Source organism: Triturus cristatus, chromosome 4_2 (assembly GCF_964204655.1).
Source record: "Triturus cristatus chromosome 4_2, aTriCri1.1, whole genome shotgun sequence".
In the NCBI taxonomy this organism is placed as follows: Eukaryota; Metazoa; Chordata; class Amphibia; order Caudata; family Salamandridae; genus Triturus; species Triturus cristatus.
Genome location: NC_140586.1, coordinates 307,287,026 through 307,311,896, shown reverse-complemented (window position 1 = coordinate 307,311,896; position 24,871 = coordinate 307,287,026). Strand labels below are relative to the sequence as shown.

The 24,871-nt window shown below is 51.5% G+C and overlaps 1 protein-coding gene across 7 annotated transcripts in view; it reads right to left on the bottom strand.

The window, feature by feature from the left end:
* Nucleotides 1–24,871, bottom strand: part of RALGPS2 (Ral GEF with PH domain and SH3 binding motif 2) — a 983,056-nt gene that overhangs the window by 169,210 nt on the left and 788,975 nt on the right. For 4 of the 7 annotated variants that reach the window (XM_085601625.1, XM_085601628.1, XM_085601626.1 and 1 more), the window contains exons 14-15: nucleotides 18,507–18,658; nucleotides 12,970–13,024 (exon numbers count right to left, since the gene is read on the bottom strand). In XM_085601625.1, the coding sequence (XP_085457751.1) occupies nucleotides 12,970–13,024; nucleotides 18,507–18,658 (207 nt within the window). Of the gene's footprint in view, nucleotides 1–12,969; nucleotides 13,025–18,500; nucleotides 18,659–24,871 lie in introns of all 7 variants that reach the window. The other 3 variants (XM_085601623.1, XM_085601627.1, XM_085601624.1) reach the window with 1 other exon arrangement.

The following is a 24,871-nucleotide window of genomic DNA, read 5'->3' as shown; positions in this document are numbered from 1 at the left end:
TCCACCTGGAACTGTTGTGTGCGATTCAAATAAAAGGAGAGCGCACCTTTTGGGTCCAGACGGTGGAGCCTCTCTTCCTTTCTAGAAGGATGCGGAGGCGGAAAGAAGGCGGGCAAAGTGATTGTCTGCCCGATGTGAAAAGCAGTGACAACTTTTGGCAGAAAGGATGGACGGGTTCTGAGCACAACCTTGTCCGGATGGACAGATAGAAAAGGAGGCTTACAAGAAAGAGCCTGGAACTAACTCACTCGCCTAGCGGAAGTGATGGCAACAAGGAAAGCAGTCTTAGTTAAGAGACACAGAGGACAATTGTGAAGAGGCTCAAAGGGAGCGCACATCAAGTATGTAAGAACCAGATTCAAGTCCCACTGTGGCATCACAAAAGGAATAGGAGGGAAAAGGTGAGTAATGCCTTTGAGAAATCTATTTACAACAGGGGATTAGAAAAGAGAGGGCTGATCAGGGAGCCTGAGAAAGGCAGCCCTTGATAGTGCCCAGAGCAGAGCCCTGCTGGGCCAAAGAAAGAAGGAACAAAAGGACTTTGCTGCGCACCATGCCACAAATTTGTTCCCCCTGCAGGCGTATACCAACTTAGTGGATGGCCGCCAGAATGACATTACAAACTTCAGGAGGCAAGTCAAAAGGAATCAACTGCCGCCGCTCAATCTCCACGCAAGGAGGTGGAGACTGGACAGGTTCGAGTGGAGGAACGTCCCATGCTGCTGTGACATTAGATCCTCCAGAAGAGGCAGTCGGATTGGGTGAACGATGGTCATACTGAGTAGCTCAGGATACCATACTCTTCGAGCCCAGTCCGGAGCCACAAGAATGACTTGGGCCCGGTCACGCCTGATCTTCTTCAGCACTCTGGGCAGAACTGGTATAGATGAAAAGGCGTAAAACAGACTACAACTCCACCCGCGACGAAAAGAGTCGCCACATGAGTGCCGCCTTTTCCAATGCGCAGAACTGCTGACATTGCGCGTTCTCTTGGGTGGCGGATAGATCTAACCAAGGGTCTCCCCACTGTTGAAAGAGACCTTGCGCCACTTCCGAGTGAAGAAGCTATTCGTGATCCATCATGCACCTGCGGCTGGGTTCGTCCGCCCTGGCGTTCAGTGAATTTGCCAAGTGTTGAACCACCAGGGAAATGCCCTGATGATCCAGCCATGTCCAGAGGCGCAGTGACTCCTGACATAGGGTCCACGACCCCACCCGCCCTGTTTATTGCAGTACCACATGGCGGTGGTGTTGTCTGTGAACACCTGCACTACTCTCCCGTTGACAGAGGGAAGGAATGCCTTCAGTGCAAGTTGGATCACTCGAAGCTCCAGAAGGTTGATATGGAGCCGGGACTCCGCCGGAGGCCAGAGGCCTCTGATCTCAGCCTCTCTCATGTGACCGCCCCATCCCAGGAGGGACGCATTTGTAACCACTGTGTGCTCCGGTTGGGGAAGGAAGAGGGATCTGCCATTGACCCAATGCCGGTTAGTGAGCCACCACTGCAACTGTCTTGCAGTGCCCTCCGAAATCTGGACGGACTGGGACAGAATCACCTGATGCTGCGCCCACGGGAACTTCAGGTCCCACTGCAGAGGCCGCATATGCTACCTGTTATGATCGACTAGCAGGATGCAGGAGGCCATGAGGCTCAGCAGCCTCAGGGTCAGCCTGACCGAAACCCAGGATAGAGGCCGAAAGATCGGAATCAGAGCCTGAATATCCTGGACTCGCCGTTCGGGAGGATAGACCCGAAAGAGTGTCGTATCCAGAACCGATCCGATGAAGAGGAGCTTCTGAGAGGGAATCAGGTGTGACTTTGGCACATTGATGGAGAACCCCAGCAAATGCAGGAGGTCGGCCGTAGTCTGGAGGTGGGAGACGACTGCATGGGGCGATCCCGCCATCAACAGCTAGGGGAAGACGAGTTAGGGGAAGACGGGAACCCCTGATCTGCGCAGATGAGCTGCGACCACCACCATCACTTTCGTGAACACCCGAGGGGCGCTGGTAAGGCCAAAGGGGAGCACGGTAAACTGAAAGTGCTTGTGGCCTACCGTAAACCGCAGGTAACGCCGGTGGGCCGGCAGAACGGGAATATGGAAATATGAGTCCTGCAGATCCAACGCTACCATCCAGTCTCCAGGGTTGAGGACAGACAAGAACTAAGCCAGAGTTAACATCTTGAACTTTCCTTCCAGAGGAAGCGAATTTCCGGAGGTCTAAGATAGGACACAGGCCCTTGTCCTTCTTGGGCACCAGAAAGTAGTGGAAATAACAACCACGACCTACTTCTGGCGCAGGAACGCGCTTAATGGCCCCCTTAGCCAAGAGGCCCACAACTTCCTGTTGAAGAAGTGCCAAGTGATCCCCCGACATGCGGTGGTACTGGGGTGGCATGGCTGGAGGGGTAGTCTCGAAGGGGAGGGAGTAGCCACTTCGGACTATTTGTAAAACCCACCTGTACGTAGTGATGATGCGCCAGTGGGGGAGGTGATGGCGAATCCTGTCGCCCACTGGCATTTGATGGGCCTGAAAAACCCGGACTAGGAAGGTTTGGAGGCAGTGATGGCCGGTGTGGAGGTGGACTGATCCACCCGCTGGCTTCCTGACCCGCCTCTGCGGGTCCCATGTCCGCGCTGAGACTGCTGCGGCCTGGAGCGAATATGGTGGGGTGCCCCGTCCGTGGCCACGAAAGGAGCGAAAAGCAGAAGGCGGAGGAGGGCAAGTGGGCGAAAGGCCCAAGGACTTGGCCGTAGCCTGCAAGTCCTTAAAAAGCTCCAACGCACTATCCGCCTTGTTGCCAAAAAGTCGAATGCCATCAAAGGGCATGTCCATCAGGGTGTTCTGGACATCCCCCGAGAAGCCAGTAGTCCTCAGCCAGGCATGGCGGTGGAATGCCACTGTCGTGGAAATCTCCCTACCCAGCAAGTCAGCGGTGTCAAGGTCACATCGTATTGTGAACTTTGCCATATCTCTCCCTTCCGCAATAGCCTTAGAGAGCACTGTCCGGGCCTCCTCTGGACACTGAGGCAGCATCTGGACACTGAGGCAGCACCTGCACCACCGTATCCCACACAGAGTGGGAGTAACGGCCCAAGAGGCATGCGGTGTTCACAGACCGCAGCCCTGAACTGGCGGAAGAAAAAATCTTCTTCCCAAACTGTTCGTCTCTTGGATTCCCTATCCGGAGGTGCGGTAGGGAAGGCGCTTTGGGACGTAGAGGCTTTGACAATCAAGCTCTCAGGGGTGGGGTGTTGTGAGAGGAAGAGGGAGTCTCCCAGGGCCGGGCGATGGCATTGGGCCACGTTCCTATCCACAGGAGCCCCTGTGTTGGGCTGGACCAGGTGCCCAAAAGAATGTCCGAAAGTGCGTCATTAAAAGGCAGCAATGGCTCTGCAGAGGTAGCCGCCGGCTGAAGCACTTCTGTCAGGAGGTTAGTCCTGACGGCCACTGTAGGGATTTCGAGGTGGAGAGCCTCGGCCGCCTTACGCAACGAACAAGTTACTTACCTTCGGTAACGCTTTTTCTGGTGGATACAGTAACTGACTGTGGATTCCTCACCTAATGAATATCCCCCGCGCCAGCATTCTGCCGGAATTTTTCCTAGCTCTCCACGCTGACGAGGTCGTCACAATGCTATGGCTGCGCACGCGGTTCCGCATAACGTCACTGGAGCCATAAGAGGGCCATGTCGGCGTAATGACGTCAGCTCCACCATAGACAATGCATTCATAGTACACAGTATTCACAAAAATACACACAGTGTAAAATGAAAAAGGAAAGCAAAAGAAAGCAAGCATTTCCTATAAGCCAACACAAAGGCAAACAGAGGCAATACAAATGACAATATGAAACAACCATATTAACCAATACCTCTTTTCAGGTATAAAAGGGTGGACAACGGGGAGGCGGGTGGGTTAGTGAGGAATCCACAGCCAGATACTGTATCCACCAGAAAAAGCGTTACCAAAGGTAAGTAACTTGTTCTTCTGATGGATACATCTGCCTGTGGGTTCCTCACCTTATGAATAGAATCCCACAGCAGTCCAACCCCCGGAGGAGGGTGTCTACCCTTCTATACCAAAAAGTCCTGCAAAACAGAACACGCAAAATGGCCATCCCTCCTCACCTCGGAATCTAAGCAGTAATGATTCGCGAAAGTGTGGAGGGAGGCCCAAGTTGCGGCCTTACAGATGTCCAACACAGGAGCACCTCTGAACAAGGCAGAAGTAGATGATTTAGCCCTGGTGGAATGAGCTCTAATGCCTTCAGGAGGCTTATTACCAGCCAGAGCATAGCTGATCTTGATGCACAAGATGATCGAACTGGACAGAGTGCACTTGTGCACCGCCTTGCCCTTCATGCGTCCAACGTAGCCCACAAAGAGCTGATCGTCCAATCGCAGGTCTTTCAATCTATCCAGATATAAACTAATCACCCTCTTAGGATCCAAGCGGTGAAGCCTCTCTTCCTCCTTGGAAGGGTGGGGGGTAGAAAGTAAAGAGGGTAATGGACTGCCCTAGATGGATGGAAGTTACCACCTTAGGCAGAAAAGCAGCCCTGGTCCTGAGAACCATCCTTTCAGCATGAATAGTCAGAAACGGAGGCTTAGAACTCAAAGCCTGAAGCTCACTCACCCTCCTGGCTGAGGTGATAGCCACAAGGAAAACCGTTTTGAATCACAGCAGTCTAAAAGTACAACTATGCTAGGTTCAAATGGGGAACTCATTAAGAAAGTTAACTAGATTTAAATCCCACTGGGGCATAATGAAGGGAGTAGGTGGATACCCATTAGTAAGGCACTTAATAAATCTTAAAACAATCGGAGATTTAAAAAGAGACGGCTGATCAGGCAAACAAAGAAATGCCGATAAAGCAGACAAATAACCTTTAACAGCAGCCACAGCACAACCCTGCTGGGCCAAATGCAGCGAAAAACAAAGAACATCAGAAAGATGGGCTTTTAAGGGATCAATAGACCTCTCTCCACACCATTTCACAAATCTTGACCACCTGTAGGAGTAAATGGACTTGGTGGAGTGTTGCCTGGCCGATTAAATAACATCCACCATGTCAGGCGGGAGAGAGCAAGAGTTCAGGTTGCCCGGTTAAATCTCCAGGCATGAAGGTGTAGAACCTGCCCCTTCGACTGCGAGAGGAGGTCTACCCTGAGAGGGAGACGGAGCGGAGGGTGCAACGAGAGGTGAAGGTCCGTGTACCACACCCTTCTTGGCCAATTCGGGGTAATCAAAATAACTTGGGCCCGGTCTTGGCGAATCTTCCTCAGAACCAGAGGAATCAAGGGTATGGGAGGAAACGAATAAAGGAGTTGTGATCTCCAACTCAACTGAAACGCGTTCCCCAATGCCCCCTGCATCGGAAACTGGAGACTGCAGAATGACGGGCAGTGCATTTTCTCGAGAGTGGCAAACAGACCCACCCGAGGAGTCCCCCACGTCCGGAAGATGTGCCGAACTACATCCGGATGAAGCCTCCACTCATGATCGGCGGGGAACTGCCGACAGACTGTCCACATGTATGTTCAGCACCCCGGCCAGATTTGCCATCAAACAAATCCGATGGACCTAAGCCCAGGACCAAAGCTGCAACGCCTCCCTGCAGAGACGGTACGACCCTACTCCTCCCTGCTTGTTGACATACCACATTGCGGCAGTGTTGTCTGTCAGGACTTGAACCGACTGACCACAAAGGGTAGGGAGAAAGGCCTTGAGCGCCAAAACGTATCGCCCACAATTCCAGAAGATTAATATGAAGCAATCTTTCCTCTGGAGAACAAAGTCCCTTGATCTCCAGATCCCCCAGATGAGCCCCCCACCCTAGGTTGGAGGCATCCATTATCACTGTGGCCACAGATGGAGGAAGATGAAAGGGCTTTCCTCGAGACAGATTGCCCTCCACACTCCCCCAAGACACATCCGCTGCAGCTTCTCTGGAGATCCTGACTGACTCCCTGAGATCCCCGTTGCGCTGATACCACTGCCTGCGGAGACACCACTGGAGCGCCCTCATGTGCCAGCATGCATGGTTGACCAACAGAATGCAGGAGGCGAACAGACCGAGCAGGCGTAGGACCTTCAGAACTGGAACAACCGCTCCATTGTGAAACAAAGGGATGATTTCCTGAATGTCGAGGATCCTTTGCGGAGGAGGAAAAGCTTGACACAGAGTGGTATCCAGTACTACCCCTATGAACAGGTTGCGCTGAGAGGGCACCAGGTGAGATTTGGGCACATTTATCGAAAAACCCAATCTGAACAACAGCTGAGTTGTTACCTGCAGATGACGGCGCATCATCTCTGGCGACTCTGCCTTCAGAAGCCAGTCGTCCAGGTAGGGGAAAACCGGGATCCCCGACCTCCTGAGATGGGCAGCCACCACCGCCATCACCTTGAAGACTCGAGGTAAAGTAGTAAGACCAAACGGAAGGACCGCAAACTGGTAATGTTGCGAACCAACCGTAAACCGGAGATACTTCCTGTGCGACTTCAGGATTGGGATGTGAAAATACGCATCCTGCAAGTCGATGGACACCATCCAGTCCTCTTGTTGCAGCGCCTGAAGAACCTGTGCTAGGGTGAGCATCTTGAACCTCTCCTGCTGGAGAAAGATATTCAAGATTCTGAGATCCAGGATAGGTCGTAACCTGCCATCCTTCTTGGGAATCAGGAAATACAGGGAGTAGCATCCCTGACCGTTTTCCTGCTCCGGAACCACCTCTATCGCACCTTTTTGCAACAGGACAAGCACCTCCTTCTGAAGAAGAAGTAAATGATCCTCCGTGCAAAATCCTTGGCAAGGAGGGTAAGGAGGAGGGAATTCCCTGAAGGGAAGGGCGTACCCATTGTCTACCAGATCTAAAACACAAAGGTCCGAAGTGACCAATTCCCAATCCTGTAGAAAATGGGTAAGCCGGCCCCCCACAGGACCTACATGGTCCAGGATGGCGGAGCTAGGGCTGCTTTCCTGCATTACCAGGAGAGGCTGGGGAGGTAGAGGAGGAAGAGTGCTGACGACCTGCTCCACGAAGGCAACCTCTGCCCTTACCCCTGTAGGACTTGTACAAGGGGTTTTGTTGCTGTTGCTGCTGCTGTGGCTGACGGGAAGCATGAAAGGAAGACTTTCCAAAGCCACGGTATCTTCTATAGACATAACCCTTTGCCTGAGACTGTAAACCCAAGGATTTTGCTGTGGCTTTACTGTCTTTGAACGTTTGCAAAGCTTTTTCTCCAAAAAGCCTAGATCCGTCAAAAGGAAGATCGAGAAGGGCAGCTTGTACATCAGGAGAGAACCCATAAGACCTTAGCCATGCATGCCTTCTCGTAGCAATGGATGAGCCCACACCCTGGCAACCGAATCTGCAGTGTCCAGGCCAGACTGGATGACTTGGCGAGCCGCAGCCTGTGAGTCTGCCAGTACCTCACTGAAATTTCCCCGATCTTCCTCAGATAATTTTGGAAGAAGCTGTTTGGCAGAGTCCATAAGGGCATGAATGTATCTACCCAACAAATAGGAAGCGTTGGTGGACTTCAAGCTATACTCGCAGAAGAGAAGGCCTTCTTTGCAGATTGTTCAAGTTTCTTGGAATCCCTGTCAGCAGAAGCCTGCGGAAAGGCGCCCGTGGACTGCTTTGAACATGAAGCCTGCACCACCAAACTCTCAGGCAAAGGATGAGACGAAAGGAACACAGGATCCCCTGGATCAGGCCTGTACCTTCTGGACACCGACCTTGAAACTGCAGGAGCAGAAAGAGGATTGCGCCACACCTCAAGGATTGGCTCCGTCAAGGCATCATTGAATGGCAAAAGTGGCTCAACCACAGATGACGGAGAATGAAGCACCTCTGTGAGCAGATTAGGCTTCTACTCAGCCATAGGGAGCTGCAGATCAAAGAGCTCTGCAGCCTTCCTTATCACAGTATGGTAAGGTGCAACTTCCTTCGAGAGGGAAGATTTCTGAGAAGAAAAGTCCCACTACGGAGAGGTGTCAAGTTCACTTGCCTCACACAGACCCTCGAACATATCCTCAGACTCAAAAATTTCACCTTCCTCCATTTCTTCCGGCTGGTACTGTTCCTCCTCTAACAACCTCTGCGCTTCTCTCCTCGAGCACATTTTTGGTTACGGCGTCTGCGGGGCGCCACACGTGGCGTCAATGGTTCCAGGAGCGGCAAAGGATGATCCGCAGCAGCAACCGGTGCTGAACGAATTAGAGAAGGTTTGTTGGGTGGAGCCGGGGACTGCACATACGGTGTCGACATCCTCGGAGCTGGAAAATGCCAGGACGGCGTCGTTGGCATGAATGGCACGAAGGGGGCTTGAGAATAATGGTAAGGCACACCCAAATTAAATGCCAGAGGCCCACGGGACCCGAAGGTGCACCAGAAGAGTACGAGGCCCTGGTAAACACACCATACGTCGCATTTAAAAAATGCGAGGGATCCGAACCCGGCGCTGGAAATTGAAGATACTGAGCCAGTTCGAGATCCAATCGAGGACCCTCCGGAATCGGAACCGCCGGGGCAACAGGAGCTGAAGGAGCCTCAGCATCAGCCGGATCCGACAAACCTTCAGGAGTCGGGGAAAATCTCGGCGTCGGGGAAAATCTCGGCGTCGGGGAAAATCTCGGCGTCGGGGAAAATCTCGGCGTCGGGGAAAATCTCGGCGTCGGGGAAAATCTCGGCGTCGGGGAAAATCTCGGCGTCGGGGAAAATCTCGGCGTCGGGGAAAATCTCGGCGTCGGGGAAAATCTCGGCGTCGGGGAAAATCTCGGCGTCGGGGAAAATCTCGGCGTCGGGGAAAATCTCGGCGTCGGGGAAAATCTCGGCGTCGGGGAAAATCTCGGCGTCGGGGAAAATCTCGGCGTCGGGGAAAATCTCGGCGTCGGGGAAAATCTCGGCGTCGGGGAAAATCTCGGCGTCTGTGACTGCGCCGGAGTCCCCTTGTACGAAGGAGAATGGGTCGGAGTCACTTGAGGAGACACTGAAGGTGAAGGAGAGAAAAAGTCCTTAACACGACGTCGAGGAGCCAGAGAAGGCGACCTCGAAACCACTGGCTTTGACGAACAGTGCCGAGATCCATGCCTCTTGTGCTTCCTCTTCGAGTCATGTGAAGTCGACGACCTCGACTTCGAACGTTTTCGACCCCTTTTTTCTTTTCTCACTTAAGCCATGTACAGTTTGGCTTCCCGTTCCTTCAAGGACTTCGGGTTCATCTTTCTACAGCAAGAACAACCCTCGACGTCGTGATCTGATGATAGACAGTACAGACAGTCCTCATGGGGGTCAGTGATAGTCATATGACCCACGCACTCTTTACAGGGCTTGAAACCAGACTTCCTTGGACCAGATATGGCAAAACCACAGAAGGAAATAAGCCAAAATACAAAGTATCTAGCAGAAAGTATGGAGAGTCCCAGAAAAACAGTTCGCGTCGACAGCGCGGAAAAAAGAGAACTGACGTCATCACGCCGACGTGGCCCTCTTATGGCTCCATTGACGTCATGCAGAGCCGCGTGCGGAGCCATAGCATTGTGACGACCTCGTCGGCGTGGAGAGCTAAGAAAATTTTCCACGGAATGATGGCGCAGGGGATATTCATAAGGTGAGGAATCCACAGGCAGATGAATCCATCAGAAACCACTGCATAACTCGCATCCTCCTCCGTAGCTACGGTAGGAGGAGTTAGCATGCCAAGGTCAGGAGAGGTGTCAAGACCGCTGGCAGCCCCCAATTCCTCAACCCAGTCTGGGTCAAACTCACACTGTGCTGTGAGAGGGTCCTCCGACCACTCCCAGTCCTCCCCTTCCTCCGAAGGCTGTGGGACAGGCCGAAAATATGAAGGCGGGACATAGGGGTAGAAAGGCCCCATCGGCATCGGAATCAGCGTCGAGCGACGCCGTGTCCACATCAGGGCTGAACCCGGGGGCATCGTCGTCCGGGGGCACGGGCGACGTCGGGAGTGGTGCCGGTGGGGTCGTCAGTGGAGGTGTCACTAGGTCACCCGGCGTCGACCGGGATCCAGGCATGAATCCTTGGGGGCCCTGCTGCGCCGGGGTCGGAGCAGACAGCTATGCCAGAACCGAAACCGCCGACAGTGAAGGGCGAGGACCCCCAGTCGGGCCCCGAAGGCGTGCCAGCGGGGCCCGACGGCCATAAGAGGCAGGCCATGGCTGACAGAGTCCTGCAGCTGTGCTGGAGTGGCCCACGGACCTGTGAATGGCGGGTAGGCAGACAGTGACAGACGCCTGGGGGTAATTCTAAGTTAAGGAATCTATCACTGTGTTTCTTTCAGATTGGCCATTTCTATTTGCTACATTAAACAAACTTAGCTGCCCTAAGGGCTTTTATGACCTTGTCCACCTGTTATATTCGGCCCCAACGGAGTGCCTTAAAGTGAACGGCAGTATCACAGATCCGTTCCTATTGTCCCGAGGAACACAAGAGGGGTGCCTCCTGTTGCCTTTACTGTACATAGTGGCAATGGACCTTTTTGTTCGACACCTACAGGAGCGAAACTTGGCGAGAGGGCTGCAATTCCAGTGTGGCCTGTCACTGGCGTCGCTGTACGCTGATGATATTATGCTATTCCTTAGAAACCCTGCAACAAACCTCTGCCCAGTGTTGAGAGAAGTGGTCCGTTATGGAGCGCTATCTGGACTCAAGATCAATTGGCCTGAATCTGAAATACTTCCATTAACGAACGACACAGTTCAGGTGCCTTTGAACTCCCCCTCCGGTGGTGCACAGACCCCCCTGGATACCTTGGTATCTATTTATGCTGAAACTAAACACATTGATTGAAAAATGGATCAAACTCCTCCTATCCATGGCCGTTAGAATTGCAATAATAAAAATGGTAGTACTTCCCGGTTTCTGTATTTGTTTCTAAATATGCACAGATGCACTTTTCTTACCATTGGTAACATCCTGATGCACAACTTCAATTCCTTAAGCCTGAGAGCTCGCAAATTCACTCCTACCCGCTAGAAACACTCTTACTGCAGGGATTACCCAGGAATGCTTCGGAAATCCAGACAATAGCAACAACCTGCTGGGCCTGAAAAAGTACAGCGACATCTCGGTGTTGAGCACCTCTATTGCCCGCACATTCCCATTTCGAATAACTCATGGCTATCTGTCACAACGGAAGCGCTGACCCTCAGAACGCTCCGTGCATGCAGTATACAAATAGTTGGTGACCTGTTTCATGAGGCTGGCTTGCGCTCTGTCTCATCCCTTCACGAGGGAGGTGCCGTCACGCAGATGGACAGATTTAGTCTGTACAGACTGCATGGTGTACTCCGATCAGCGATACCCACTGCTCCCCTTGAACCGCCTAATTTCCCTTTGCTAACACAGATTATCACAACCCAGACAGTACCTATTTAGAGTCTAGATTGTACCGTGCAGCACTTAACATAGAGCCCATCACTGATAGGGGATCAAGGGCAGCATGGGAAAGAGACTTGGGTTTTCCTTTACCCGACAAAATGTGGTTTTACTGTTGTGAACAAACCAAATTTGTATCACTTTTAATATTTTCACCGATCAGAATATACTCCGCAGCTTCTATTTAAACTAGACCCCACTAAGCCTCATAGCGGTTCTAGATGTACTGCAGAGCATACACATTTCGTACATTTAGCCTGGAATTGTGCAATCATACTGCAGTATTGGGAGGTGTTCCGCATTTTAGCACTGTTGATAGAAACTTATATTGAAACTTCTCCACTACTGGCCCTCCTGGGCTATGTCCTCCTATTGCAAAAAGGGAATCAGACGATATACCACTATTGCGTTATTAGCCAAACCCCAGGTATCCATAACTGGGCCGCTCCCTCCCATCCCACAATCAAACATTGGGTAAGAGACCTCATTGATTACGATACCAACAGTGACATATATGCCTCACTCCAACCCACTACCAAAAAACATATGGCAACCTTTGAGAACATACCTACAGCAGTTCCCAATTAAAAACGGCCCCCCTCCCCTGCTTTAATCACTTCAAACGATGCAAGATGAATACTCAAACTCCTTTACGAACACAAACTTATAATATGTATTAAGAGATGGCACATATACTAGTCATTTATGTTTCAAATAGCAAATGATAATTTGGGACTTCTAGCATCATCTACTGCTATATAAATAAGATGGGATTGTATATTGGACTACATATCCAGGAGATAGATGGGCACTTGCGATAAGCTACGCAGTACAACACAGTGTTACATGTCAGTCGCAAGCTATACGAGATAACTACCAATGTATTCTTTACGAGACCTATTTTCATTCTCCTTTTTTATTGTTTTCGACTTTGGTTACTATCAATGTATGTCACGTATTATGTTATACGGAAGCAATAAAAAAAAAAAAAATGTAATGTAGAATGACATGTAAATAAAACTACCAATTATAAGAAGGTACACATTATGTTCTATTATTCCAAAAACATTTTTTGTTTAATAAAAAAAATAACCTTTTCATTGATGTTCCATAGTTCATTAATAAGCTTGCATATTTGCATAAATCCAGTTAGTTTGCGTTCACTATTGCCCAATAAACACGATTTGTTAAAAAAAAAAAAAAAAAAAGACAGCATAATTATTGCTACCACTTGATGGCAGAGCAGAAAACATGTGGTGAAAAACCTGCAAACGTAATCGTTTTAACTCCAAATGTGAGGTTATGCTGTGCTATGTTTCACCATCTTAGCAAAATGTTCATTGTCTAGTATGCCCAGATGATGTGATGTGTGTTGCAATTATGCTGTTTTTTTTTTACCACATTGTTTGTACACCATTAAAAAAAGAAATAGAATCAAATATTTTCAAGATGCAAAAGCCAGTTCTTGTTATACAAACGTGAACAATGGGTAATACACACCATAAATGAAATATAAAAAAATTGGGAGAAGAAAAAAACTGGCCTGAGCATTTTCTTACCTTTCAAAGGCTGGCCATGAAGTCTCTTCACTAAGCTCAGATCCATCACTGCTCCCTAGAGGCAAACACACATTTGTGAGAGAGAATTAAGTCTGTGTCAGTGCTATAGAACTTAAGTGAGAAAACTTAGGTTGCTTCTTTTGAGCATGCGATGCATCCGAGCTACAATACTATACTGAGATAGTAAAATTGGATTTGATTAGCCACTAGGCAACTTAACGTACAAGTTACTTACCTTCGGTTACGATGTATCTGGTAGAGACGATTCTCGCCGCAGATTCCTTAACGTAGAATTATCCCCAGGCGTGAGACTGGATCCAGAAAATCTTTGCCACAGCACCTCTGCGCGCTGGGGGGCGGTACCACGTGACCCCACCCTGACGTCATCCGCAGACATGACGTCAGCGAGGTCACATAAGTCCCAGCCCGGCACGCTGACGTTCGTTTTCTTCTTAGAACTTTTACGCGTCACAACGCGGAGCCATCACAAACAAAACTGAGTATGGGAACAGTGTGCGAAAAAATCTGTGAAACAAAAAGGGAAGAAGCGAATGGTGAGGAACAGCACCATTAGGGACAGTGCCAAGCACTGAGTTACTTAAAATCATGGAAAAGAAAGAGCAGAGCACTGCTGTGAGAAGCAACCCTGCAAAGCAAAGTCGATAACCTCCCTGGAGGAAGAAAAAATATGACAAAAATGTCGTTGCAGACGACAGAAAGTCAGCAACCACAATCTATAACAGTGAAGGGCAAGAAGTCCGGAACAGAGGAATAACGACAAAGCACCCCAAGACAACACCATCAAGGAGTGTCGTATCCCCTGTAAAAAGCTAAGGGCAGAGGCACAGCCAAGAAACCCCGACCTAGAGGATTGCGGAGGAGTCAAAAACCCCAAGTAATGAAAAAGAGAGAGAAGATTATGAGTAGGCCCCACACTGGAATAACCAGGGTGTAGGGATGCAGAAGTACACATGAACCTACCGTCCAATGACCACAAAAGAAGGAGTGGAATAAATAAACCGAACGACGCATCCCAGCAGAGCGGGTCATGAAGGAATCTGCGGCTAGAATCGTCTCTACCAGATACATCGTTACCGAAGGTAAGTAACTTGTACATCTGATAGAGACTACTAGCCGCAGATTCCTTAATGTAGAATAGATACTCTAGCCATACCCAGAAGGGAGGAGGGTCTGCGAGAGAACCTCACCAGCTTGGAAGAACACAGGGCCCCAACAGAGGATGTGACATGGGGACAGGAAGGACAGCCCAGCCCCCACCAAGCAGAAGTAAGCAAGAACAAGGAGAAGGGAAGGCCAGGATACCACAAGCCTACCAGAGGATCAAAGGGCGTCCACCAGAAAACCCGGAGGGGCAGAAGGCACCCCCGCGAGTACCAGAGGAAGAAAATAACCACCCACAATGCCAGGGAAAAGAGAAGGAACGGAGGCAGAGCCCGCCCCTGGAGAACACACACAGCGAAGGGCACAGCTGAATGGGTGTCCATCCCGAAGTAGGGAACAAGGCCGGAACGGTTCACAGTCGAGAAGCGCAGATGTGAGAAATAAGACACAGAAGCGCAAAGCTCCAACAAACAAGGGACAGGAGCACACGCTGACATGGCGAGTCCCACGGAGGGGGACCAAAACTACCATGCACATGCAGCAACAGCTGGCAAATACTAAGAAGCAGGAGCTCAAAACAAGGCGAGCGCAAGACGAAAACAGTCAGGCCCCAGCCGAAACAACGGAGAACTAGGTTGAAACACCAGGACATGACGCTGTAATCAGCATGACAAAGGTTGGTCCGATGACCCAGAGGCAAAGAGGAAGGAACCTCATTGAAGAAGGATAGAAACATCAAGGAGAGAGAGACCGCACCAAGCGGTATACGAGGACGCCAGGAAAACGCGAGGAACCTCATAAGGTATCCACGCCCGCCTAGCTTAAAACAGGGCTATACAATAGCCAACAAATACCCCACCTAGGGTATGAATCGTCCCTGAACAAAAACAGGGAAACACCTCTTAGGGAAATCCGCAGCAGAGGTCAAGAACATAAGACCCGTGGGAACACCACAGACTGCTTACCAAGCAGCCAAACACCTCTTAGGGAAACCCACAGCAGAGGCCAAGAACCGAAAAGACCAGTGGAAAACACCACAGACGGCTTACTAACCAGCCAAAAAAAGACACAAAGGGCCCAACCTGAGGACGTATGCAGCTGTACTGAACAGCAAAAAACACACCACAAGCTGAAGGGCTGAACCAGCAGCCAAAAGAATAGAGGGGCCAACTGAAAGAGGAGGAGGAGGAGGATGGAGCCCCGTAAGGAGTCTCTGAATAGCTGAGTCCGCGTGGGTGTGAAATAACAGAGTTCCATCAAAAGGTAAATCCACAAGACGCTCCCGAACATTCTCTGGAAAGACACCATCCCGCAGCCAAGCATGGCGGCAGAGGGCCACAGAACTCGCCATAGCACGGCAGAGGGAATCGGCTTTCCAAGGCCGAACAGAGAATGAAAGTAGCTAACTCCCGACCATCCCGCACATGGTGCCGCAGATCCGCGCAGGCACCCTCTTGGGAGGCTCGAGACAGAAGGGACCCTGCGGAATCCCACAGATCGGAAGTAGCCCTGGCCAACACACAAAGTGTCGAATGCACGCAGAGCAGCGCTAGTGGAGGCGAAAATGTTACGCCCCCAGGCGTCCAGCCACCGAGCCTCCTGTGACAGCGGAAGCAGCACTGATGGCAAGGAAGGAAAAGCAGCCCACAGGACAGGGCCCTGGGCCGAGGGGGTGGGTAAAAAGACAGAGTGGATCGTGCGGAGCAGGACGGTGGCGGTGAAGGAGCGTTGAGGCACAGGATCCCCCGTAGCAGGGCGCCCACAGGCCCCCAGAAGAGAGTTATGGAGCAACGGTTCAAATGGGAGAAGCGGCTCCCCCCCACCAGAGCCCTGGTGGAGAACCTCTAACAAGTGGTCCGAAGGGAGTGGGGCAACCGGATTGCCCATCTAAAGAATGCCAGTGGCCGTGGAAATGGCCCAGACAAAGGCAACACTCGCCTCCGTAGGGCATCGTGGCGGGGAAAAGAAAATCCTCTGTGGGCGAAGGCTGTAAACTAAGACGCCCATCCCCGTGCCCCGCTGGAGGAAGAAAAGAGAGGAGACGAGAACCCTCCGGAGAAGAAGAGTAGACGATCCGGATAAGAAGAGTAGACGATCCGGATAAGAAGAGTCGACGATCCAGAGAAGAAGAGTCGACGATCCAGAGAAGAAGAGTCGACGATCCGGAGAAGAAGAGTCGACGATCCGGAGAAGAAGAGTCGACGATCCGGAGAAGAGTTTACGATCCGACGTCGGCACGGCGCCGGGGAGTCCACCACAGGCACCAATGAGTCCTCGACCAGCGCCGAAGTGTCCACCAGCAGCGCCGGGTCGACCACCACCACGTGCCGCATCGGAGAGGGGGGCGGGGTCGGAGCAGAAGCAGCCAATGAACGGCGCCGAAAAGGCGCCGGCTCGATCCACGACGAGGCAGCCGCCTGCACCGGAGAGGCGTCGGCTCGGCCTCCGAGAAGACAGCTGCCTGCCCAGAGGACCGAGGGGGCGAGCCCCCGAGTCCCTGCGACCTCCTGCGACACCGCAGGGAACCCCGCGGGGCCTTGCGGCGAGGTCAGGACACCATGGGCCAAGGAGGGGAACCCTGAAGGGCCGCACCTCGACGACACCACACCTCCAACACCTGAAGCCGAATGCGTCGGCGAGTCCACAGAAGGCCCCGCGCACGGCGAGGAATCTACGGACATCGCAGGAAGAGGAGGAGGAGGGCTCAAGGAAGCCTGCAGAGCCGTAGCTTAGGCTTGCATCTGGGCCCTCGTCGCCCCAACGCCGGCGGACAGGGTGGCGACGGACGAGGGCGCACATCCCGGGAGGGACCGGCGCCCTCTGCCGAAGGAGGACAGGGCCTCGGCGGCAAACTGCAAGACTTACCTGTGGGCGAACGATGCCCATGGGGACTCGGAGAAGGACGATGCCGCAGCCGGAAACGGCAGCCCCTGGACCCGTCCGAGGTAGGAGACGGATGCTGCGAAGACACCGATCTGGACAAGCGGGCCGACAGCAACTTCATCTGGCGCTTCCACCGGGACTTCGGATTGAGATGCTGGCAAGCCTCGCCGTCCGTAGAGTCATGGTGCTCGACCAAGCACCACATGCAAATAGTATGAGGGTCCGTCGCTGACATCTGACGTGCATAAGAAGTGCACGTCTTGAAGCGCGAAGGCATGGCACACTGTTCCCAACTCAAGGCGCTAAGAGGCCTGAAAACAGGCCAAGGAGCACACTCCGGATCCGCGTTGCACGCGGAGAGAAGGAAACTGACGTCAGCGCGCCGAGGTGCTGTGGCAAAGATTTTCTGGATCCAGTCTCACGCCCGGGGATAATTTTATGTTAAGGAATCTATGACTAGTAGTCTCTATCAGATAGAGCATCTCAAATCCAGTGGTGTGGAGTTTAGATGGTTAAAGTACGAGACAAGAATGTGATAAACCACCAAGAAGTTTAAAATTTAGGCAACACCTGTTTGAGTGGTTGATGATAGAGTGGACTATCCGGGGCTTGGAGTAAAGATCACTATTTTATACACTATGCTCCAAGAAGCACTTAGTGTTTAACAATATCTTAGCCATGCAGGGGCACGTGCATGGGAAACAGGCAAAATCTATGGAAATTGCCTAAGAGGGGGTACTATTCTATAAAATTACTTTTATATAGCTGTGTATTTTGCTTCATGCCCATTTTACACAAAACCCCTCGAATTGAAGGTCCCAAATTATTCAGTCACTTTCAGATTAATTCCTTACTCGGAAGAGGAAATACCTGGACTAAGAAGTAATGTAATTGACAACCTTGACAAGGGCAGAAGCCAGGAAGGCTTCATAACTGGACCCAATTCAAAATAGCCTGCCCCATCAAAGTCTGCTACAGCACAAACTCCATGGCAACCTCCAGACTTAACCAACCACCACATGGTGGAAAATGTATGGTATGTGAATCTAGAAGAGCTAATTGGCTAAGATAGCCTCCTGTTTTCCCACCAGCTCTACATGTCCTACAAATTGGTTAAAACACCTACACACTTTACATCTCTCATCGGATCATCTTTCATATCCAAGTCCAAAGCTCAAAACCTCACTTTCATTATCTGTGCCATTCAGCAACACAAACAGAATCCATGCCCTCATCAAATGGCAAACGCAGTCTCAGAAATTAATTTCCAGATACAAATCATTCAAAAGATATTGATTGGTAAGTATCACATTTGAAGACCTTAGCACAGCAAGCCCAGATGTGCAACTTTATAAAAATTAATAGACATTAACTTAATCTACAATCATTTAGAAGTCTACCAGTGAAAATCTCATTTTTGTGTTTTGCATAAATAGAATATATTGATCGGAATATTCTGGGGACTTTCCTGCCGTAAATTGTGGAATGAAAAAAAAATGAGCAATGGCCCATCAATGGATACTTACGCTTACCTATAGATATCCCGCTGGATAGAGTTGAACTTTCTGCCTGACCCCTTGATGGTGCATGGGGCTCCATGACACTATCATCAAGAAGGTGCCGAGGCCCTGCATTAGGGAAGGTAGCACTCTTGAACTCTGCTGTGTTCATTTTATGGATGAAGCTGAGGGGACACACAGAAACACACATCCTTTAGAATGCCCAAAAGAACATGGTTCAGATTATAATAAACCACATGTGTTTTCACAGGACAGTGTTCCAACACTTCAACACTCCATGCCTCCCAAATCAAAACCAGGGTAGTCTTGTAGTGCAGAAGTTTAGCTGTGGGTTTTAAGAACCACAAATACTATTTTAGCTCCACAAAGTCAACATGTTCCTCAGCTCCAAAAGTGGGTTCCGAAAGGCAAAAGGATACTCCAGTGTTATAATAGTTCAATAAAAACTTCAAATTGTATTACTAACTTTTAAAATGCTAAACTAGCATCTTGCAACAAGTGCATTAAGCCAAATCTCCAATAGTTCAGATCCCCCGGTCGATACATGTGTTCTGGACTTTGACTCATGTCTCTCCAGGGTCTCACGAGGTAGTGCATATGCAAAAAGCTTTTTGCCTTTACACTATTCCATGAGAACCTGAGGTCTCAAGGTATGCGAGACCTCAAGGTCATGGTCATGGCCTCACTCATAATAAAATGTTAAATAATTTGTAATAATGATTGAGGTTTTTTATGGAACTAACGTTACACTGGAGGATCCCGTTGTCTTATGAACCCAGGGTATATGGACATACATGGTATGGTCAGCAGAGATAGTGCAGATCTCTAACGAGAAGACAGTTCATTACGTTTATATGGTGTGTCCTTAGAGAAGACATGCATGTAGAATAAGCAGCATTTCACAGGAAATAGCCAAGAAAGGTAAGGGGCATAAGTGTTACTAAATTCACTTTGGGTACTCATTTTGGCAAGTGTGCCTGGATTTTCATGACAAAAGTATTTTGTATTGCATTGCAAAGCAGAGATTAGCCTTTGCTCTATTGCGCCATTAATACCTTAGTCATTAACCCCTGCAAACCTGTCAGCTATCCATGACCTAGTAATCCTGCAGTGAAACTATTGTGTGTTCTGCAACCTACACATCTCTCAAGTGCTTCATGAACAGGAGTTTAAGCTGTGGTCAGGCATAAAGCGTAGGAGTCTCACTGCAGCAGCCTGGCAGGCAATCTAAGGTAAGATCATGAGCACTGACAGCCCCATTTATGCCACACTAGTCACAGATAGTGCTATGGGCAGGCTTTGAGCTTCCCGAGATGAGCTTCTCTAATCCTGCTGCCTCTGCCCCTTACAGAACAGTGCACATTCAGGAAAATAAGGAGCTTTCCAGCTCACTCTTCATCATTCTATCCCATTCTAGGTTCATCAGCTGGCACCAAGATAACTATGTATTAGGAACAGTGGTGCAGGAAAGGTGTAGCTGTAAGAGAAGAGGCAGTCTCCAAACACACACGGGCTCTCAGTGGCCTACCCTAGTGTCTTTCGAACAATATACCATGATTGCAAACTCGGTCAGACCAAAATTGTTCTCACGATAACATCCTTTTACCTTTCACCTTAAACATCCCCTCTTCTCCTACTCCTACGGCGTTGACCAGACAAGTCAACGCCGTCTCCTCATCTTGCTTCCACACCCTCCGCATGCTCCGCAAGATCTTCCGTTGGATCCCGGCCGACACCAGGAAGACAGTCACCCAGGCCCTCGTCACCAGCAGACTTGACTACGGAAACACCCTCTACACCGGCACGACAGCCAAGCTCCAAAAAAGACTTCAGCGTATCCAGAACGCCTCCGCCCGACTCATCCTTGACGTCCCCCGACGCAGCCACATCTCGAGCCACCTGAGAGACCTGCACTGGCTCCCGATCAACAAGAGGATCACGTTCAGACTCCTCACCCACGCACACAAATCCCTCCACGACATGGGCCCAAGGTACCTCAACGACCGCCTGACCTTCTACACGCCCTCCCGCCAGCTACGATCCGCTAACCTCGCCCTCGCCGTCGTCCCTCGCATCCAGAGAGCCACCGCCGGAGGAAGATCCTTCTCATACCTGGCGGCTAAGACATGGAATTCCCTGCCCGTCCACCTGCGGCTGACCCAGGACCACCTCGCCTTCAGGAAACAGCTCAAGACCTGGCTGTTCGAGCAGTAGCATACCCCCTCCCCCAAGCGCCTTGAGACCCTTCCGGGTGAGTAGCGCGCGTTATAAGTTCCATGATTGATTGATTGATTGATTGACCCTGCCCATATAATGCTGCAGGTCCCTACTTGTCAGCCAGACATGTCTGACCAGTGACTCCCAACATACTACTGTCTTCAGGAAATAGCATTTTGAGGAAGACCATTACCTCCAAAAGCTTCTTTCTCATTCATTCTTATCCTGTACACCTTTTCTCCTCTCCTGGTCCGTAGTTTTAATTTCTCCTGCTCCACCCACTAGCTTCGAGGGGACCATATGGAGGCATAAAGCGCTACACATAAGCAATATAATATTAATCAGGGTCATAGGAAACTGCAGCCATTTTTGCAGAAAGGAGCACCAGACTAATGAAGACCTGGGAACCAGATTGGCATGGAACAAGACATTTGTCTGTAAAGTAGCTACCTTTAGGGCATTCATTGACGGAAAAGGAGTACCACTGTTTGGGTGATTTTGGAATCTACAGTGCAGTCACATTAAACATTTATTTATTTCCAGTGTTTTGTATAGTGTTGACATGATGCCTCTCATCCAAAACCAAAGGCAAGGATAGAATTGAATGTGGAAGGAGGGGGCATATGATAATAATGGTAATGAAAATGAGGAGAGCTATTACGGGAGGAAGTAAAGAAAATATGGAGTGCTTGAGGGAAGGAACCATGGGCAAGGTTTGGTGTAAAGACAAGGAGCGATTAAGGGAAAATGTGGAATAAAGATGGAGAGGACAGGGTAAGTGAAAAGAATGGTAGTAAATGTAGCATGGGTGCCAGAGAAGTAGTAGATTAAATATGGGGAGGAGCCTCTAAAGGAAAGTAATTGAAGTAAGCACTATGAAAGAGTACAAGAGGGCATAAAGGAGTAAACAAAGAGGATGTAAGGAGCACCCAAATGAAAGGGAATTAAGTAAACGGATAGAATGAGTTTCTGGCTTTGGGACTGAGGCAAGGAACTTTCCAGATCACACTGCTGATTTCTGGTTAGAAGAAAGGGGGTACACTGAGAACGAATTTTCACCAATGCACCATAACCTTTGAAATGGGGATTATCGAAAATAAGTCAACTTCAATGGATCCTGAAACTCCTCTAGTACTATGTCTCTGTTTTAAAGGTCCACCTTTGATATCGTGGCATAGATTTAAACTAGTGCCTTTAAAGCAAGACTACAAACTGGACCTCTAAGGTGACAGATAAACAGAGGAGTCTCAAGAATAAGTATTAATAAGAGGGAAAGCCAATTTAATTTTAAAACAATACTTCTGGGGGCGTGGTTAAGATGGCGGGTTAGGCGGACGTGTGGTTTTGCCTCTCCCGCGGGCGGCCCAGAGAAGCCACGGTGATCGGCCATTTCCAGCTGGCCGACACCCACGATATCAGCCCATGGGGTGCCAGTCGAGATTGCGGAGGCGGGAGAGCGGCGGCCTGGCGGAGGGTCGACCCCCGGAGCCCGAACGAACGGGACGGAGAGTGGCCCGTGAGGTGGAGGCCCGGACACGCGGAGGAGCGGCCTTGCTGCAGCAGTGACTGAGGGGAAGCACCCGGGGTCAGCTTGCTGCTACGCGGGCCCTGGGAGGAGGACGGGCGGGGCGAGCCATGCCGGGTGACGATCCCGGACGCCCCCGCATGTGGGAAACCAGACGCCCTTAGCCCGGAGGGCAAGGTCCTGCAGAGCGATGATACCAGCCGGCGTGGTGTTGGCACGGCGGTCCCGGAGTGGGGAGACGTGGATCGGCCGCCTCGAGGACGCTGCGGAGCCTTGATGACCCTGGACCGGATCGGAGCTCCAGGACCCTGACGGGACCCCCTGCGCCGGGCAGGCAAGTGGTCGCGCTGTTGGCGCCATCGGTGGGGGTCCCGGGGGGAACAGGCGGAGGCCATCGGCGAGGGACTTGCGGTGCCCCCCTCTGGGTGCAGGGCTCGATGACACGCCCAAGGGACTAGAGGTCAGTGGTGAGGACCGGTGGGCCGTGCGCGTACGTTGGGCCCCACAGAGGACTAGCAAGCAACCTCGAGGGACGACAGTGACGCAGGGAGCGGAGCCCGCCAGCTGGTGAGGCGCGGGGGCTGTGCACGGGCCAGGACCAGCGGAGCCGGCGAGTGGAGGCCTGGGATTGGGACCCCGAAGAGACTGGGCCCCCAGCTGTGGACATCACTACTACTTGGGTGGCCCAGAGCCCGTGGGGGAGCAGACTCTTTCGTCGGATGCCTTCTGCCCCTGCACCGACCCAGCGAAAGTTTGTTCAAGAGGCGGGAGCTGCATGGGGCTGGGTCGAGACAGTGCCCGTGCTGCCACTGGAGGTGGGCCTGGTGAAGTGCCCAGCGGACCACGGGATCCCAGCACACTGGACACAGCGGGAGGGATCCACTGAGCCCGCGCAGCGAGACACATAGCATTGAGGTGGTCCTGTGGCGAGCCCTTCTGGCGGGGGACGTCCCGGGCAGCCGGCGGAGACCCCCGAGTGGCGAGACTGCGGCGAGGAGACCCGAGGGGGGGAGCTCAATTGGGGGACAGAGAAGCGTTCTGAGCCCCCGCTCCCCTGGTGGACCGGCGGCATTCGGACCTCTACGACCGGTGCGGGAACGCAGCGTGGCTGGACGGTGCTTGGCGCCCGGTAGGCGTTTGACCACGACGGAGGGACCGGGTGGAGCATCATAGAGGGCACAGCTCCGGGGCGATATCAGGGACAGCACACCAGACCAGCGGGGCCGGCGCCCGGAGTGAGGCCCGCCGGATTGGATTCAGCGGCTGAGTCGGTTGAGGTGGACGAGTGGCCGGAGCAGAGCCTCCTCCCGGGCGGGATAGCGGAGGGGCCTGGGGTACGTTATGGTCCCCCCGAAGGGCCACAGAGACATGACATTGAAGGAGCTGTTCAAGAAGACACGGGTGGGGCCCTCCGCAGGTGTTATGGCGTCGGGTGCGTCGGGTCTCCCACCCACGCAGCCGGAGGGAGCTGAACTGATCACTAAGTCATTTCTAGAATCCATGTTCACTGGCCTGCAAACTGATATCCAAAATCTTCAAAAAGAATTCACGGCGGAGCTTAAAGAAGTCCGTAGGGATGTGGACGGCATCGGGGAAAGGGTCGCCACGCTGGAGGACAAATGTGATGGCCGAGACGCAGAATTAACGGCGTTACAACAAGATATCCTCCGGATCCACGACCAGTAGGTGGATCTTGACGAAGTACATGGCGCCACACACACTTAAAGTATTAACACTCAATGTTAGGGGTCTTAATAACCCGGTCAAGCGTAGAGCCGTGCTGTCCTGCCTAGAGAACTCGCAGGCCGATAAATGTCTCCTTCAGGAGACCCACTTACTAGACTGTCACAGGCTCAGGTCCCGCAGGTTCCCGGTACAACTTTTTTCCTCTAGCCTCACCAAGACGGCGGGAGTAGCAATCTTGGTGGCTCAGCGATTTAAGGGGGAGGTTTTGCAGAAGGAGGCCGAAATTAGAGGTCGGCTATTGACCTACAGGTTTGCCTTGGGAGCCTTGACCTTTACTATTGGCTCAATTTACACTCCCAATGAGGGTCAGGAGCGCTTTTTGCAGTCCGCCCTCACGGAGGTCACGGCAACGAGCGATCGCCATATACTCTTGGGGGGAGATTTGAATCTAGTTTTTGATAACATACGCGATAGATCTTGTCAACGTACGTATCAGGCGCGGGCGCTCTCTTTGCGGCAGGCCTGGACCGCTTACGAGAGTTGGGGCTTGACGATTTGTGGCGTAGTTTTCATCCCCAGAATCGGGAGTTTTCTTATTACTCTCATGCACATAAAACATACGCGCGGCTGGATTACCTCCTGGTTTTGTCCGCGGTTAGAGAGATGGCAGTGGAGATAGGGGCAGCCTCGCTCTCTGACCATGCTCCGGTGTGTACTACTTTGACTCTTCCTCCGGTGGTACGGCCAGATAGGATATGGCGCCTTAGGGACACCCTGCTACACCAGGAGGAAGTGCTGGGGCAGATCCGCAATTCGATCACCGATTTTCTGGCACACAATGCCAACACTGACACGACCTTAGCGACACAGTGGGCGGCACTGAAGGCGGTCCTAAGGGGGGAGTTTATTGCTATCTCCGCGGCCGACAACTTAGAGCGGCGACGCAAGC